The sequence below is a fragment of the Neopelma chrysocephalum genome, unplaced genomic scaffold (genome assembly GCF_003984885.1).
Source record: "Neopelma chrysocephalum unplaced genomic scaffold, ASM398488v2 Primary Assembly neopelma1_125, whole genome shotgun sequence".
Taxonomy (NCBI): domain Eukaryota; kingdom Metazoa; phylum Chordata; class Aves; order Passeriformes; family Pipridae; genus Neopelma; species Neopelma chrysocephalum.
Window position 1 is genome coordinate 1,825,440 of NW_020897787.1, and position 16,568 is coordinate 1,842,007.

At 40.5% G+C, this 16,568-nt stretch overlaps 1 protein-coding gene and 2 long non-coding RNA genes across 3 annotated transcripts in view; 2 read left to right on the forward strand and 1 right to left on the reverse strand.

Moving 5' to 3' along the window:
* The window catches only part of LOC113974763 (receptor-interacting serine/threonine-protein kinase 2-like), a 12,679-nt gene extending 8,583 nt beyond the window's left edge, over positions 1–4,096 (forward strand). The window contains exons 9-12 of the mRNA XM_027698207.1: positions 902–970; positions 1,252–1,417; positions 2,309–2,461; positions 3,792–4,096. Of these exons, the coding sequence (XP_027554008.1) occupies positions 902–970; positions 1,252–1,417; positions 2,309–2,461; positions 3,792–4,096 (693 nt within the window). The remainder of the gene's footprint in view (positions 1–901; positions 971–1,251; positions 1,418–2,308; positions 2,462–3,791) is intronic.
* A 46-nt stretch (positions 4,097–4,142) lies between these two features.
* Positions 4,143–5,215, forward strand: LOC113974770. Its single transcript, XR_003536640.1, has 2 exons — positions 4,143–5,050; positions 5,084–5,215. It is a non-coding gene; the product is annotated as an uncharacterized LOC113974770 (long non-coding RNA).
* Positions 5,216–11,934: 6,719 nt separating this feature from the next.
* Positions 11,935–16,552, reverse strand: LOC113974769. Its single transcript, XR_003536639.1, has 3 exons — positions 16,447–16,552; positions 14,386–14,434; positions 11,935–12,053 (listed from the first exon to the last, which is right to left on the reverse strand). It is a non-coding gene; the product is annotated as an uncharacterized LOC113974769 (long non-coding RNA).
* Positions 16,553–16,568: the final 16 nt, after the last annotated feature.

A 16,568-nucleotide genomic window follows, 5' to 3' on the forward strand; every position in this document is an offset into this window, starting at 1 on the left:
CTACCCAAGTTAACTGTCTCCTACCCAAGTTAACTGTCTCCTACCCAGTTAACTTGGTTGGTCATGGTGGGGAAAGCAGGGGATGAGCTGCAGCCCTCAGAGCAGCCCTCTGACTCTGCTGCAGTTACACAGCCCGTGCTGCAGCCTGGGTTTCATGGCTGGGCCTGGGTGTGTTGTGGGATGGATTATTTCTACGGGTTGCAATCACATTCTGGGATTGTAGAACAGACCTGATCAATGTTTTAGTAGCTGGCATAGCTATAGTCAAAGTCATTTTTAGTACTGTTGAAGTTTATTACCAAATATTCCATAATCTAATGCTTTGATTGCCCTTGAGCAAGGTTTTATTTTTCATTTGCTGAATTACTAAAGAGCACTATTTATTGTTCAAACTGATAAGTCCAAAATTACTGTGAAAATGATACTGAAGTTTCTTGAAAATTGATTGAAGTATAAAAACTAAAAACTAGTTTAACAAATCTGCTGTGGATGTACAAATGGGAAACCAGTTACAAGTATTGACACACCCTTATTGCAGACAGTCTGGCACACTACACACAGGATGGCTGTGCTGTTTGGATCCTTGAAGGAAAACATGTTACAGCTAGCCCAATCCCTCTCAATATAGGCTTATTTTCACCTTTTCCTGCATGAGTAAAAAATGGGTTTTAAAATAAATGTGAAACACCAGAAACAGTAAGAGGGTAGAATTTTGTGTCAGATTCTGTGCCCACTGACGTGTTAAAATGTAAAATTGCTCAGTGCAGTTCATTGTTAGCACATATGAGCACACCTTAGAGTGTAATATATATCCATTGTCAGTATAAATTCTTGAACAACCCACATCTATCCCCACTGGAGTTCCTGATCCTCACTGGAGTCCCTGTGCTTTCCCTTCCAGGAGAGAGCGCTGGATGCTTGCAAAGGCCCAGCCACGTACACTCTGCAGGCAGGCACCTGCAACTCAGAGGTGAGTCCAGGCAGCAGAGTCTGCAGCACTGCAGGAGCTGCTGCTCTCTCCTGACAGCCCTGACAGTGCCCAAACACTGGGGCCAAGTGTCCCTGCCCAGGATAACTCCACCCAGGCAAACCACAAACCCCACGGTTTCACCTGGTTCAAAGCAGCCGACTCTGACGTGGCTCCTGCAAAAACAACATCTTCAGATTTGTTCTGAGCCTCTCCTGTTTAGAAAAGGGTTTGGAACAAAACTTTCCAAGAAGGTAACTCTTCTCCATTTTGATCTCTTTCAGGTCATCTGTCCACCGAAAAACAACTGCTTAATCAGCAAGAAAATTCCTTTCGTAGTGCCAAGCTCAGCTGGCCTACTTGATAGCAGTGGAAATAATGCAGGAAGAGAGAATATTCTGGAGATGGGTCTGTCAAATACTATCCCACAGAATGCAAAAACAAGAAAAGGTGTCTATCTTGAACTATATTTAGCTCCAGCTACTATAAGAAAAGCATAACTATTACTAGTTGTTCAATACAGAAATGTTATTTTCCATGTAAAATTGCCCCTTCTCAGAGTAAAGCTGTGCCTTCTACTGGTATCATCTGAAGTGTGAGTTCACTGCAGGAAACCAGAGACACCACAATGTTTTTTTGATTAAATGTATAGATAGAAAAGCTGGGTTTGCTAATTTTTTTTTTAGAATACTGAGCTGTACATGTAGAGCTGCCTTTCCCTCACACATCAAATATTGAGTGTTGGTTTTGACAGAACAAGTCCCTCCTGGGAATCCCACTGCTTTGTGCCACCAGGAATAACTGCTTTTTCTGTAATTTGCTAAGAAAAGGAGATAGTTTTAAAAAGACTGTGTTGCCAGGAAGGTGTGAATGATTCCTGATAATCACCACTCCTATGTAAATAACTTCCTTTATCTTTCCAATGTGGATTTGTCCTATCAAAGTGTTTACATTTGTGTCAATAAGTGATTTTCTGTACTTCTCATGCCTTTGGATACAAAAGTTGAGACATAGGAAATCAATTCACTTGTAGCAACCTCTGCATTTCCAAGCCCTTTAGTTCTGACCAACAGTTCAGACTCATGGACAGAACAAACGTTCCATGACTTCAGTAACAAATTCCTGCAGGCAATTTGGAAAAGTCTGGTGTGTGTAGTAATACACACCAAAATCCTCCTAGGAATAATGATGTGGAATGAAGAGCCAGAAGAACAGCCAGTAATAAGTAAGCACCCTCAAGTCAGTCTGAAGCACCAGTCTTCTGCAGTGGGTGACAAATGTATAGTGTTTTGTTGTTGTCCAATTCCAGGGTCTAATCTTGCTCATCTTAACCTTTTCTAGATCATCCAGACTCTGAGAGTAGAAAACCAAACTCCTTTAGGAAGATTCCTTTCTGTGGTTCAGCTGCAGACACACAGAGCAGTCAGGATGTGGCCCCAGCACTGGCTCTGAAGCACAGACCACAGCCAGTGCCCCCTGGACAAGCAGGGACAGGTGAGGCACCACTCCCACTCTGAGGTGGCAATATTTGCCTTGGCCAGATCTTAGCGATAAAATTGTTTAAAATATTTCTAAATATTCAGATATTTCTAAATTTTGTGCACATTTTTAAGTATTTAGGTGCTCCTAACTTGATACAAATGTCTCATGAGTCTATGTATAACTGCTCCTCTCTTCCCAGAAGTCCAGGCACTGACCATTGAGAACATTGGCTCCAGGGTCATTGCCCAGAGCATTCTTTCCAGGATCACTGTGAGGCTGAGAACAGTTCTGAAAAGACCATAATAAAAATACAAAATATACCCCACACATTGAACGTGAAATACATTAGTTGTTTCAGTCTGGAATTATTTGGTTTGCAGTCTTAAGCTGTGCATTGTGTACCTCTACAAGAGTAGCTGCTGACTGCAGAAACAGGTGACAGGTGCCCTCCATTCCCTTCCTCACATGGTCCCAGGTCTCCCTACAGAACAGAGGCAGAAAGGGTCAGCTGCTGCTCTGGGCAGCCTGACTCTGCCTGGGGGTGAAGCTTTGGGAGCTGGGTTTGTTAACTTTTTGCAAACTGGCTTATGACAGTTCTCAGCCTAGCTGGCCATCCTTCTCCATGGCAATTCGCCTGAGTGATGACAGAATTTCTGAATAAACCAACAGACTAGATCATGCAGGAAAAGTTCATCACACAACAGTACAGCAACAATCAGAATGACAGAGGTGTGTTCTCCAAAGCAACAGGACTTCTGGTTCCTAATTTTCACCTGTACACTAAAAACCCTGATATCAGTACTAAGGGTTCTAATCACTTTGTGAAAAGAGACAGAACCCAAAGCTCTTGACCACTTTGCCAAGAGTATTACTTTTCTTATCAGTTTGACTTTGATGTATATTCATTTTCCCAGTTTCATGCTGCATGTTTCAAACGCTCCTGCTACCCTAAGCTGTTGTCTGTCCTTCCACTTCTGACAGGAGGAAGTTTTCTCATCTGTGTCAAGCCAAGCTGCTTTGCATGAAGTTCGATACAGATGCTCAATGAATAGCACAAGACCTGAAAATCTGCTCCCCTAAAAAACTGAGCACTTAATGGGCTTCAGAAACACTTATTTTCTGTAATCTGATCTTCATGAGTTTCAAACAAAAGATGAAAATACTTTGGAATAGTTTTGAACATAGAATGCAAATAAACTCTTCCCACTTTCTTCCTCTACTGAGTTTATATTCCTGGTGTTGATGTTACCACTTGCTAAAAACTTCTGGAAGAAAATAATACCAGTTTAACACATTTTGTTTCCTTTTCCCCTTTCACTTCCTTTTTGCTTTTTGTTTCCAGGTCCTTGCTGCACAGGAACCTTCTGTCAAATCCTCACGTGCCAGAGGCAGAGCATCCTGAGCTGCATGACAGAGGGGAGGCTCAACCACGTGCTGGACGTGCTCCGCTCGCAGCAGATGCTGTCCCGGCCGGACTATGAGACCATCACCTCCCAGCCCACCCTGACCCGCCGGGCCCGGGCCCTGCTGGACACCTGCCTGTGCCTGGGGGACAGGGCAGCACAGGGGGTGCTCACTGCACTGGCACTGACCAAATGTGGTCCTCTGGGACGAGCCAGCCACTGCCCAGCCTGCCCTCTGAGGTGAACAGGCTGCTGCTGAGGGAGATCTTTGCAGTCTGTTCTATGTGCTCTGTACGGGCAGTGATTCACATGAACTCCTCACACCAGTGACCCAAGGCAATCCTTCCTACAGCCCAGGAGTTTTGTAAGATTGAAAGGCTTCAGAGAATCAAGAAGTATTTCTTCAACAGGGCTTGGAAGTTGTACTCGGATGGGAGACTGCCTGGGAATACTGAGTGCTGGAGGCTTCCCTGCCTCCTTCTGAACTCATCCATGGACACGGGTGCTTTGGAGTGTCCTGCTCTGCATAGACTCATCCACAGGTCACAGACCCTTGGAGTTCACCCTGGAGTTCCAGTTTGTCCAGTACACAGGAACACTGCTGTTATCACAATGTTCCCAGGCCCAGCAGAGTCAGATAAGTGGCACAGCAAGCAGTGAAAGCAAAAAGCCAGCCACTAACAAGCACTAATGTACAGGAGGCAGCAAGGCCCATGGCAAGCACAGAGCCTGTCAACAGCTCAACAGCAGCTAGAAATGTGATCTAGCACATTCCAATCAAATCTGGTGCTGCCTTGGACCCTTCAAGCCTTGCATTGGGTGACTGTGCAAGCTCTGCTCAGCAATAACAAAAACATCCCTAAATTATCAACACTGTTTTCAGCACAAATCCAGAACACAGCCCCAGAGTGGCTGCTATGAGGAAAATTAACCCTACCCCATCCAAAACCAGCACAACTGGGAAGGAAAATAATAAGATTACTCTAATTATTATGAAAATGATGAGATAAGATGCCAGTTTTTTGAAGGCCCAGTGGGATTTCAAGCTCCATGGCACCAGACTAACATGAGAATTTATACAATCTACAGGTATTTCAAACACAAAGCCATGTTACTCTGTTTCTCTATGTTGCTTTTGTTCTCTCTGCAGTCTCAAAGTGCTCACTGAATTCAGCAGTTTGGCAGATTGCAATTTTAAGTACAGTAATATGTTGTCTAGGCACACTTAAAGAGATAAGAAATTTGTTACATCAAATTTCCAGCTACAGTACTGCTGAAAGCACAAACGTAATTTTCTTTTACATAATTAAACTTTGAGATTGCCTTGAGATAAAATATTGTTACAATTAAAAGCAATGTCTATCAGGATGTGTTGACAATAGTTTTGCTTATTAAAGGAGTTAAATATCTATTTCACAGTTAATTTTTTTTTTTCAATCTACACTTTAAATGTGAATTTTCAATAGTCTCTGCTAAAAAAGGGGTGTGAGGAAAAGAACTGCTGTCACAGTGTTTTGCCTCTTTAGAAGGCATAAAATAATCTGAGCAAAGCAAATAAACATTCACCTGTGGGACATAGTTCCCAATTTTTAAAAGAGGAACTGGCAATACTGTTGAAACAATTATCAGCTTCTGTTGGACACTTTATACTTCTGTGAAAGATGTGCTGGCTGGCAGGCTGTGCTGATTCTTTGTCATTATGTTTTTGACACAGAAATAGTTTCAGCTCTTTTCTAGAAACAGCTGCCCACTTCAGAATATAATCTGATGCCAGACCCAAGCCCAGTCTCCAATGTCAAATGCACAACTGGCATCAAAGCAGTGGGAGCACTGGTTATCAGGGTGGTGGCTTTGAAGGGATGATACCAGTTTGTTGGAATGAAACTGCTGTTGATATAAAAAGTTTTGATCCCAAACTAAAATACAGTAAGGTGAAAGCAGCATCATTTTGTCTCTCCAAAAATATAAACTCAATCTTAAGGCCTGTAGTGTGTTGAACAACTGGAGTTGCAGGAAGGAAATATAAAACAGGGTAACTCCAGACAGCAAAGGGGATAAAAAAACAAAGTCACTTCAGGACCAATTAGGAAAACTCTCTGTTGCAGTTACTTAGAAAAAACAAAACTAAAATAAATAGGTATTCAAAATTATGAGTCATATTCAAATTTCATAAAGCTATTTAAACTTATTAAAGGAACAGTAAGTGGGGTAGGAAGATGGTTATTTTTCTGACTTATTGTAATGTATTTTTCTTCTTGATGCTGGTTGCAGCTATCTTTTGCTGATTTGCAAAAAGATGACTGTCCCTTGCCCTTTGTCCTATCTATACAACACTTTTATCTGAGCTGGGATACTTCCTGCAATGTAAGAATGTCTGCACTAGAATTTGCTTGAGGTTGATTTGTGGAAATTAATCTGAGATACTGGAATGAAATGTTTAAGAGATTAGTCTTTCCAGGAGAGAGCAAGACAAACAAAGCTATAAATACCACTCTAATGTTGCCAGGACCTGCTAAACAGTTCCAGAGAACATCAGAGGAAGATAACAAGTGCATATTCATAAAACACTAATCTGCAAAATTTCAAAAAATGCATTAATGGACTGCTAACGTACACAGAATTTTACACCACACAAGCAGTCCAAAATGTACAAAACCTAAAGCACTGATGAAAACATACTAACCCTCAAGGGTTCTGATTTTATTGTTTCAAGTCTGAATTCTACATAACCTTGTAACCGTTTTTCATGCTTGCCCAGGTTCAGTCACTGGAGCTGTTCATGTGCAGGTTTGTAAGGCTGAGTGCAAGTGTAAATGCTGTGCTGGGGAAGGACCCAACCACCCTGCAGGCAGCACAGAGAGTGAGGTTCCTTTCCTGTGTTTGCTGAGTGCTGTACAGCTGTTACCCAGGAGCTCCCCAAGAACATCTGCTGCCTCTCAGCCTGCTGGGGTTTTTTATGCTTCAAGGAATTTTGTCTTGCACTATACTCCTTTTCATTCCTTTCCTGCCCCCTTCTTTGCAAAATACTTTATGGCTGCTCAAAAGGCCTAAGCATAGTTTGATTTTTTTCCTTTTCACCACAAGTAATCCCTTCCTTGCTTGCCTGGTCCTACATTCCCTTAGCTGAGCACATGGTTGACTTGACAGCTGGTATGTCAGCTGAGTTAAACAAAACTCCTGGGTTTTGAAGGTAAGTCCACCATAAATTAAACTACCTGACAAGGTCTGAAAAAAACATATTTAATGAGTTATTTGTGTTACACTAAAGTCAGCATAGCTGCAAGAACATATTAATTGTAAGCATTTTACTTAACCCCAGCATGGTTAGACAAGAAGCTCATACATACTGTTTCCAGCTCTGGTAATGACAGAAATTTGTGATCAGTATTTTCTTATTTCCTGCCTTTATTTCTCTTTGCTAAGAATACATCCCCAGTAAGAGTTACAGAACTCCTTCAGCCAGGATGAATTAAATGGCAGCGATTTAGAATAAGAACTTATTCACCCCTTGGAATATGACAACATTCCAAAATAACCTCAATACCTATTTCCAGCTGTTGTACTTGAACCTTCCACACAGCAAGCAGAACCTTCCAATTCATACCAGCAGAAAGCACAGACGAATTTCACCCTCTCAGAAGTAACCTGGCTGCAGTTCAGAAAGTTCTGTACAGTTAGTCCTTTCCTTAGGTTTCAAGAAAAAAGTGTCATATTAGTTAACAGAGTGACTACCAACATTATATTTGTTTGTCCTTCTGGACAAAAAAGGGCTCAAAGCTTTTTTCCAGCTCATTAGAATGTTACCAGGGGAAAAAAAATTTAAAAATGAGAGAATTGACTAAGGAATACACCTGGAAAATTAAAAAACCCCTGACTGTATGAGACTTTTGACAGTCCTCAGCTCTAAGCATGGACTGAGGAGAAGCCAGGAGGGGGAGAAAGGCTGATAAGCAGAGAGGAAACCTGATGTGTAAGGACAGGTTGATAAAGTTGTGTGTGTTTGGTCTGGCAAACAGGAGATGAAGGGCATGGCAAAGAGGGGAGCAGAGGCAGTGAACATGCAGTGAGGGAAGGGAACACCTGCTCTGTTCTTATGGCTTTGGGATTCTGGAGCAGCTTTCAAACAGGGGCTTAAAAAGATTTAAAGGCCATTATGAAGACAGGCTCCTTTCCCCCAGCCAGAGAAATTAGCAATATTCATGGAACTTTTTTTTCCACCTGATCAAGAGTCCTTTAGTTGACAAAATTAATATAAACAACAGTGATTTGCTAAGCTTTGTTACCTCAGGCTGTTCAGTTTATTTATGCAAACTACAAATGTTTAAATTGATTTAAGGGAGAAATGAATGTATTTTTGCCGGGAGTTACATAACATGAATATTTATAACTGGTGTAAGGCACTCACTATTTATTTCACCAACACCTACCTGTGAAGTCATGTGCCTGTTAGCAAGTCAGCCACTGGAATAGAGAGAATTTGAATTAAAGAGCCCTGGAGATTACTTCCACCCTTTACAATGTTTCTGTGAATTCTAAAAGGAAAAGAAGGCTTTCCTACATTTTTGCTTCTCTGCAGATAATGGTTGGTCATCTTCTCTCAAATACAATGAAAATCTTTTCCATTTTTATTAAAAGGCAATCTTTATTAAGCAAGATCTCTGCCAATCCATTAAATGTTTGCTGAGAGAGCCACTGAAAAACATAATCTTTATCATGTAGAAAAATTAACTATTTTGAGATTATTTATTACCCTGAACTTTCTCTTGTCCCCTTTGTCAGTTTTTAAAATGGGATTTTCTTTGCATTAATGTATTTTCCTTCTTCTTTTTGCATGAAATTGCAGGAATATTAAAAACACCCAACAACTCACCATTATGACATACAATGTTAAAATGCAAACAAGATAATAGGACAAAAAAATAGGTCCTTACTTGTGCTGAACTGGCATGACCTCACACAGAAATTTGATTGTTTTTCTGATAAATGCATGTCTCAGGTTTTACTAAGCCCTGTATGAGACTAAAAGATTTACAGCCAAAGAAATATTTCAACTCAGGGAGGCTTTCTGCAAACCAGCTCTTACTGCTCTGCCCTCCCTTCTGCTCTGACTCCTGCAGAGCTGGTTCAAATGCAGGCTGGGATGGCTGGGTAAAACCTTTTCTCTCCACTGAAATCAATCATCTGCTGGTATTCAAACCTGCAGATCTATTTGTTTAAAGAAACCTCTCACTTGGGTAGAGAATTCATGATATGTACAGGAGAAGACATATTTGTATGCCAGTTTATATTATGTCTTTCAAAACTAAAATTTCATTTTCTGTATGATATATATCGGGGTTTGAACTCAGCTGTTGAATTTTATTTTATTTTAATGTGTTCAGTAGGAATGTTTTCTTCTATTCCATTTACCAGCATACCAATATAGCAATTTAATTCATTCTTAGAGTCAGAGAAGCATTTAGATGGGAAAAGACCTTTAAGATCATTGAGTCCAACTGTAAACCTGACAGTGCCAAGTCCACCCCGTTCTCAGCTAGTCTGAGACTATTTATTTCATTTCAAACCCGATGGGAACTCTCAGCTCTTCACCCAAATGAAACCCCACCTGTGAAAGCTGCTGGGATCCAGTGTTCCTTACTCACCTTCAGCAGCAAGAGAAGGTGCCCCTGGCCTGTGGCCAGGCCTCTCCTGCTTCTAACAGTGCCAATTAACTATGCCAGTTAATTGTGCACAGTGACAGCTGCACAGGGAAAGGTGCAGCAATGATTTGTTACTTCAAGATATGCTTGGGCATGAGAGGATTTTTCTTGTTTGTTTTTACAGCTGACTGTTTAATCTCAGATGGTTTTTTCTTGCACAAAGGAAGCCTTTTTAAAGAACAAAATAAAAGATAATTATCAGGATTTCACAGCTGTAATTTTACAGGATGGTATAGACTGGATGTAACTCCAACAGCATGCAGTGGAGCTGTCTCCTGTGTCTTCTGATTGTTTCAGCACAGCCACCCAACATAAATATTTGGGGTTTGTTTCAATAACACAACCTCATGGTTAACTACAACATATGTTACTCTAGCATAGAATAATCCAAAATAACAACACTTCAGTAATAAAATTTGTCCTTTGCAATAAGGACAAACAGGGAGTTGTCCATGGAGTGTGATCACTGCCCGAGGTGTGGGGTGAGGACACCTGCAGGACTCCAACCACAAAGTCTGTTGGGTGAGATGACACTGATGACCCATCCCAACAATTAACCTGGCCAGCTCCTAGAGTTTCAACAGAAGTTGAGGTCCTCCACATTTTCCCATGCTGACACTGAGGTAAAAATAACTGCCTGCCCTCCCTGAGCAGTAACATGACACCTGGAACCACGAGGTGCAGTTTCCTCTCTCATCCTGCCCAAGCTCTCACACAGTGCTTGCTCTCACTTTGCTCGCTCTTCCAGGGTCATGTAACAGCGAGGACAACAATGCACTAGTGCTGCATAAGTGACCATGTCTCAATAAATCAATATTATTGGTATTAAGAATACCAATATTGTAGCTTGTGAGATTTAAACTAAGAAAAAACAGTACTGAAAAGAACAGCAGTAAACTTTAACAAAAGCAAATATTTCTTCTGGAACTAAAGTACTCCTGTAAGTGTCTGCAGCACAGCTTTGTGTGTTTTCAAAAGTTTGATTTATGGCACTTCACAGTATGTGACTGGGAAGCTGAAAAGGCTTTTCATAGTTGTGGGGATCTTGCATAACTTGGGAAACTCCTGGTAGTTCTTAATTAGTCCACTACGACTTTCTCTGTGGGACACCGGACACACCAACTAATCAAGAGCCAAGTGTGGAACAAAGGAGGGAAGTGCAAAACACTCAAACAGACTGCTGAGGAATCATTTCTGAAAAGTTAGCAAAGCCAACCATCATTTTAATTTCAGGCCTGAATACCTTCTAATATTAGCAAAGAATGGATTAGACACTGGAACGACTGTTCTGGCAGAAAAAAGACTAAATCCATTAATAGAGATCCTATCTACTGCAAAGGCAAATGGACTGGCAACAAATCCTCTGTGTTTTGATAAAACACTTTCCCTAATCCTAAAGACTCTCTTAGCATTAAGATATTTTACAGCTCAATTTTTAGAGTGGACTTTTAAATATTGAGACATTCTGAAAATCTTACTCATGGAACATGAAGTCTTGGGCAAGAACTCAGCAAAAATGTCCAGGGTGCTCTGATCTTGGATTTGTGAAACAACATGGGATTCTTTATTTTACAAGGTGTGCCTGTGCCACACAAACTGCAGAAACAGAACTTGTTTGTCACTCTTCCCTCACATACACATGAGCCTGTTCCCCTTATAGGCAAAATGCATTCGGTCATATTTGATTTGTGCTGTGTGGAACCTGTGCACAGAAAGGTCTTGGGGATTATGTTTGGGGAAACTTTACTTTTAAAGACAAACTGAATTTGGATCGAATACAAATACAGAATCCTGCACAAGTCTGAAAGTTTAGGGAATAAAGGCTGTCCTTACTATGTGTTCACCCCACCATTGTTCCCACTACTGTAAAGTACTGAGCTGTTATAAGTTCTCTAAATAAAATGGGAAGGAACCCTTTTATGAAAGGTACAAGTTTATTTGCATTGTACAAACATTTCTGGGTAATTCAGTAATTGAGGGAAAGGCAACAGGAGTGCACCAAAAGCAAGGATGCAAGAGTGGGATCAGCACTGGTGGGGCTGGATTCAAAGTGGCTCTGCTGAGGAACATCTGGTTGAATTTAAACAGCAAAGTTTGGACTCAGCGTGATAACACAAACAAAATGATGATATTGGCTGCAGCCTCTAGGAACCAGCTCTTTCAAACAGAGTAGCAATGTAACCACTGCTGAGGATTATCAGAATCTTCTAAGGTTCCATACTCCTGCTTTTAATCAGACACCACAAGTATATCAAAAAAAGGACTCACAATAATACAGGGGAATCTATAACAGAAAGAAATTTTGCTGTTTTGAAGAAAGTCTGAGCAGTCATATTAGAAGGCCAGAGTTACACAACATAAAATAAATGCCAAACCCAACAGATGTCTTCAAACTGTCTCATCCAGAAGAAATTTATTTAAATAATGTCAAACTGGGTTACAAGCATTATAACTAAGGACTTCATATTCTTCAATCACAGTACCCACATACTAATTTGGGACCTGAAACAAGAAAAAGATATTTATTCTTAAGAAGCTATTTTTACAGCCAGAAATCCTCCTTAGTTTGTTTTTATACATAATCACTTTTAATAGCCTTCAAAATAGACATGGACAAAGAGCATTACCTTTAAAAATCCCTGCAGTGTTACAAGTGTTGGTGAAACAATGATTCTAACTCCTACGTTTTTTCCCAAGAAAATGAAGCCAGGATTCAGTCACTCTCATTAATAAATAGCCAGATCCTCATGAAGTGAATTCAACACAGATAAGACAAATTGTATTATCAAAGGGTAGGGCCCCAAAGTTGAATGATTTAATTGTCTAAAACATCAAGTCAAAGCATCTATTTAAGTATATCTACAAGGGATTATTTTTTCCAAATAAATCCCCAAAATTGACTTGATGTATTGAAAAACTTGATGTATTGAACATTCCACTTGTAATAGAGAAGATTACTTGAGCAACTGAAAATAGCAAGTGTGTGGTAATAATCAAAACAGTTCTGAAAAAATACTATAAACCTTTGATGTTTATCTGAAGATGTGGATTTTTTTTTGCTGTTGTTTCTTTGCTCTCCTGGCAAAGTTTTACTGATAACATTTGAAGACTTGTCCATATATTAGAAGATATCTATTCCCACTTTTGTTCTGCAGCCTGGACAGCACTGAACAAAACCAGCTCATAATCAAGTGCAGCAAAGATATGTATAAGCAAAAATTTTGATGAGACTGGATGAGTCAGTGAAAAGGAAAAGGTACCTGAAAGGCAACAGAACTAGACAGGAAAAATAAAATTTAAGATGGGATGTTAAATCTTATTTTAGAGTCTGTTTTTAAAAAACAGTATACAGAAGCTAAGTTTTCCATAAAAGAAGAACTAATGTTCAGAGTATTTAAATAAGTGCAGTTGGACAAGACAGAGACATTCCACAGTTTCTGTTCCTTAAAGGGATATTTTCCACTACCTCCTCCTCTTCCTTTTCTCTCTGCTCCGAGCTTACTCCACATTTGTACTTTTGTGATTATGACAGTCAAAAACTAATCTTCACAAAAGTATTGTTTTCTGCCAGCTTAGTGAGCAGAATTGTCTCCCAGAGGGGGCCAGGCCAGTGCCAGAGCCAGTCAGATGCTGAAAGCCATTGGAATAGGAGGAGACACACAGCTGGGATCAGGGGAAGATAAATTTAGAAGCCTAAATTTAGACCTTTCCCTTTAATTGCCTAGCACTTTGGTGCTTGTAGTCACTCTCATTTGTAAGTAACACTTACTCTGCCTGAACCACCTAGAGCAGAAATTTCTATGATGGAAAGAGGACGGTAAAAAGAAGAGGAAAAGGATCAGTGAAGTTGGGTTTGTAAACAGTCACTCAGCTGTAACCAAAGAAAAGAAACAGGGACACTTGCATTTTTTTTTAAATTGTTTCTGTTGCTCTCCTGAAAGACTACTGAATATGTGGCTGACACTGTTCTTTGAGATCATGAAGGCTGAAAAACTACAAAAAATAATCTCTGCTTTTAAGTACTTATAAAAGTTGTAATTTCCTGGGATCTGGCTAAAGCCACAGATTTATTGTCCCGAAAAATGTTATGATCCCTATGAATAACTCTTGTGTCCACAGAATGTAGAGTTCAAAAGAAGCATGAAAGTGATGCCAGGACTCACTGTGTATGGTAAAATTTCAAAAGGAACCAACACAAATTGTCAAACACAGGGCTGGAAGCAAATCCCCATTATTTCCATTGCATAAGGTCCCAGTTACACACAGACAACACACCTTCAGTGCTGACTTTAAGGAGCTCAGCACATGCTCATTCTTCCATGAATTAAGTGCATGAGCAACACATTCTTGGGAGATTTATGCAGTTAAGGATAGGCTTAAACTCACTCTGAACACCAGAGTTCACAAGTGTTCACAAAGCCCAAGTTTAAGGATTCAGATTCACTTCGATTTAACAGCAATTTTTACCTTGGGTTTGTCATGTTCTAAAACCAGTTAGTGAATATCATGTGGACTTAGCTTCCTGTAATCTGATGCAAGTTCAATTTGGTTTATTTAGGAGTATTTCATCTGCTTATTCTTCAAGCTTTTTGAGTTGAATTAAATTTTCTCAGATGTATCTAAGTGGCAATATTAGACAAAAAGAAGAAGATAGGGCAAAACCCACAGACTTAACCAAAACTCCGTTTGACTTTGTTCTGACTAGGTAAAGGAGATAAGATCTTAACTTGATTAAATTAGTATCAGATAAAATCCGAGTGGAAACAAAGTCTTTTTAAGTTTTCTTTCTCTCCTGCTGCTTCGAGAATAGCACTTCTGTGTAAACATAACTTACCAGTGAACATTCATGGAGCCCCAGGGATGAACCATACAGTTTATGTCACCTGTAACAAGAAGAGAAGAAATAAAGTAAGGAGTCCACACTTATATTTGGCTTCCATAGTGAAACTGAAGAAGTAATTTATAAAGTATGAACCTTTCCAAAATGGACAAAAACATCTATTTGGATGATTATTGTGAAGTTTGCTTCTGGTCACCTGCAAACATTTTAGAAGCATCATCTACCCTTCTGATGCTGTCCTAACTTGGAGCTCTCATACCAACCTCTACAGTGTTCTAAGTTTTCAGAATTCAGAAGGTGAACTTCTATTTTGAAATCACCAAATGGGCATTTTTTCCAATAAATATTTTTCGAGGTTCTAAAATAAAATGTCATCCTCTATACTTCCAGTATATGCCTAATAATTTGTTTCCTATGCCTCTTCAGTTCTTCAGTTCCTAAAGGCAATTTTAGAATTAGTTCACATTTTATGAGTGCATTTTTCGAGGAGTGAATGTTTTCTTCAGTAGATTCAATTATGAGAGAGCTTAAAAGGCAGTCTAGCAACAGCTGAAATCAGCTGCATCTTTTACATTCACACTCAATCCACTTTTGATTAACGTGTGAGACAGTGGTGCAAATCCCCCCCTCCCTGGAAGATGCTGTGTTGGTCCTACAGAACACAGAGCACCAGCAATATTTGTAGCAATGACTTAACACCTCATGACTGTTTTCTGGTTCATATTACCTTTATAACAGCGACTAGTTTCATATGGTAGGAATTTGAGTTATAGTCTCGGGATGTCTTTGACGGTTTTTTTATCTTCTGTCAGTGCAGTATAAGTGGCTTGAAAACAAAGAAGTCGCCTATCAGGACTGTTAAGCTCCCAGAAGGCAGCAGACTGGTTTTGTTTGCTGCTTTGCAACACTGTCAGTAGTTTTAGGAGGTAATAGATTTAGTGTAGTTCGTGTTTGACAAAAGCCAAACAAAGAGTTGAGACAAAGATAATTAAAGAGCTGAGATGATCAGGCTCTTCAGATTATGATCTGCAAATGACAGATTGTTTTGCTATGGTGCTGTCTAGTTTAGAAATTAAGTCTAATGTAATTCTCTTCCATATATGCACTTAAAAAGCCAACTTCTAGGAAAAAACAAACAAACAAAAACCCAACAAAACAACTTTCTTAATTCATTGTTGTCTAAACACAATGTAAGGAATATCTGGAGGTGTAGAGGAGGGCAGCAGTCGCCTGCTAGACTGTCTGTGACAATGAAGGAAAACAACTCTTTGATAAAACACACAAGCTTTGAGATGAAGTAGGATGGAAATTAGAAATGGAAGCCTTGTGGCAAAAGAATTGGACTCCACTATGACATTTACTGGCACACTTATAGATATTACAGTCCATAGTTTGCCTTTCTCTTCTCTTTTATAGTCTTATAATTTTTATTTGCCCCTAAGGTTTTTCCCCTCTTGAAAAACACCACCTCTGACTCATCTGAGACTGTAGATAATAATCTTGGACCGGTGGAGGAGTAATTAGATTGTTTAGAGCAAGACAAAGACTGATGTCTCCTGAGCCCTTTGCCTCTCAGGTAAGGGTAATAAAAGAACATTAAGAGGGGGCTGTTGCCCTGGGGTTCAATGCCTTAGACTTGGAAAAACTATTAACCTGCTAGAGGAAGACAAGAAAGCCTTAATTACACTACCAAGATAAATCTGCGGAACGGCAAATTGCTCACCATTATTTTCAGACACCACGGGCCATTTTAAATCATGATTCTGGGAGATGGTATTTTAACGGAGCCAAATTTCGGGCGTGGCTGTGCCTCTCCTGCGGGCCGAGACACACTAACGGGAGTATTTTAAGGGTTCCCTTTTAATTTCTACGTCTGCTATGACTGGCGCTTACCACCTATGCAGCGGTAACCCAAAATATCACCACATTTCACCGTTTCGACCCTCCTGGGCCCCTGACCCTCGAGCCTGAGGGTCCCTCAGGTGTAACTGGTGCGGGAGCTCGGTGTCCCTGAGGGACCGAGGGTGGGGCCGGGACCAGGCTCCGCGTTCGTACCGTCAGCGCTGCGGCTGCTCTCCATCGTGCCCCGGAGGGAAGGGACGCGGCTGGTCCCCCGCCCCGGGGGAAGCGATGGCCGCTCTCCTCACCCGGCGGTAGCGGAGGGGCCGCCGCCAGCC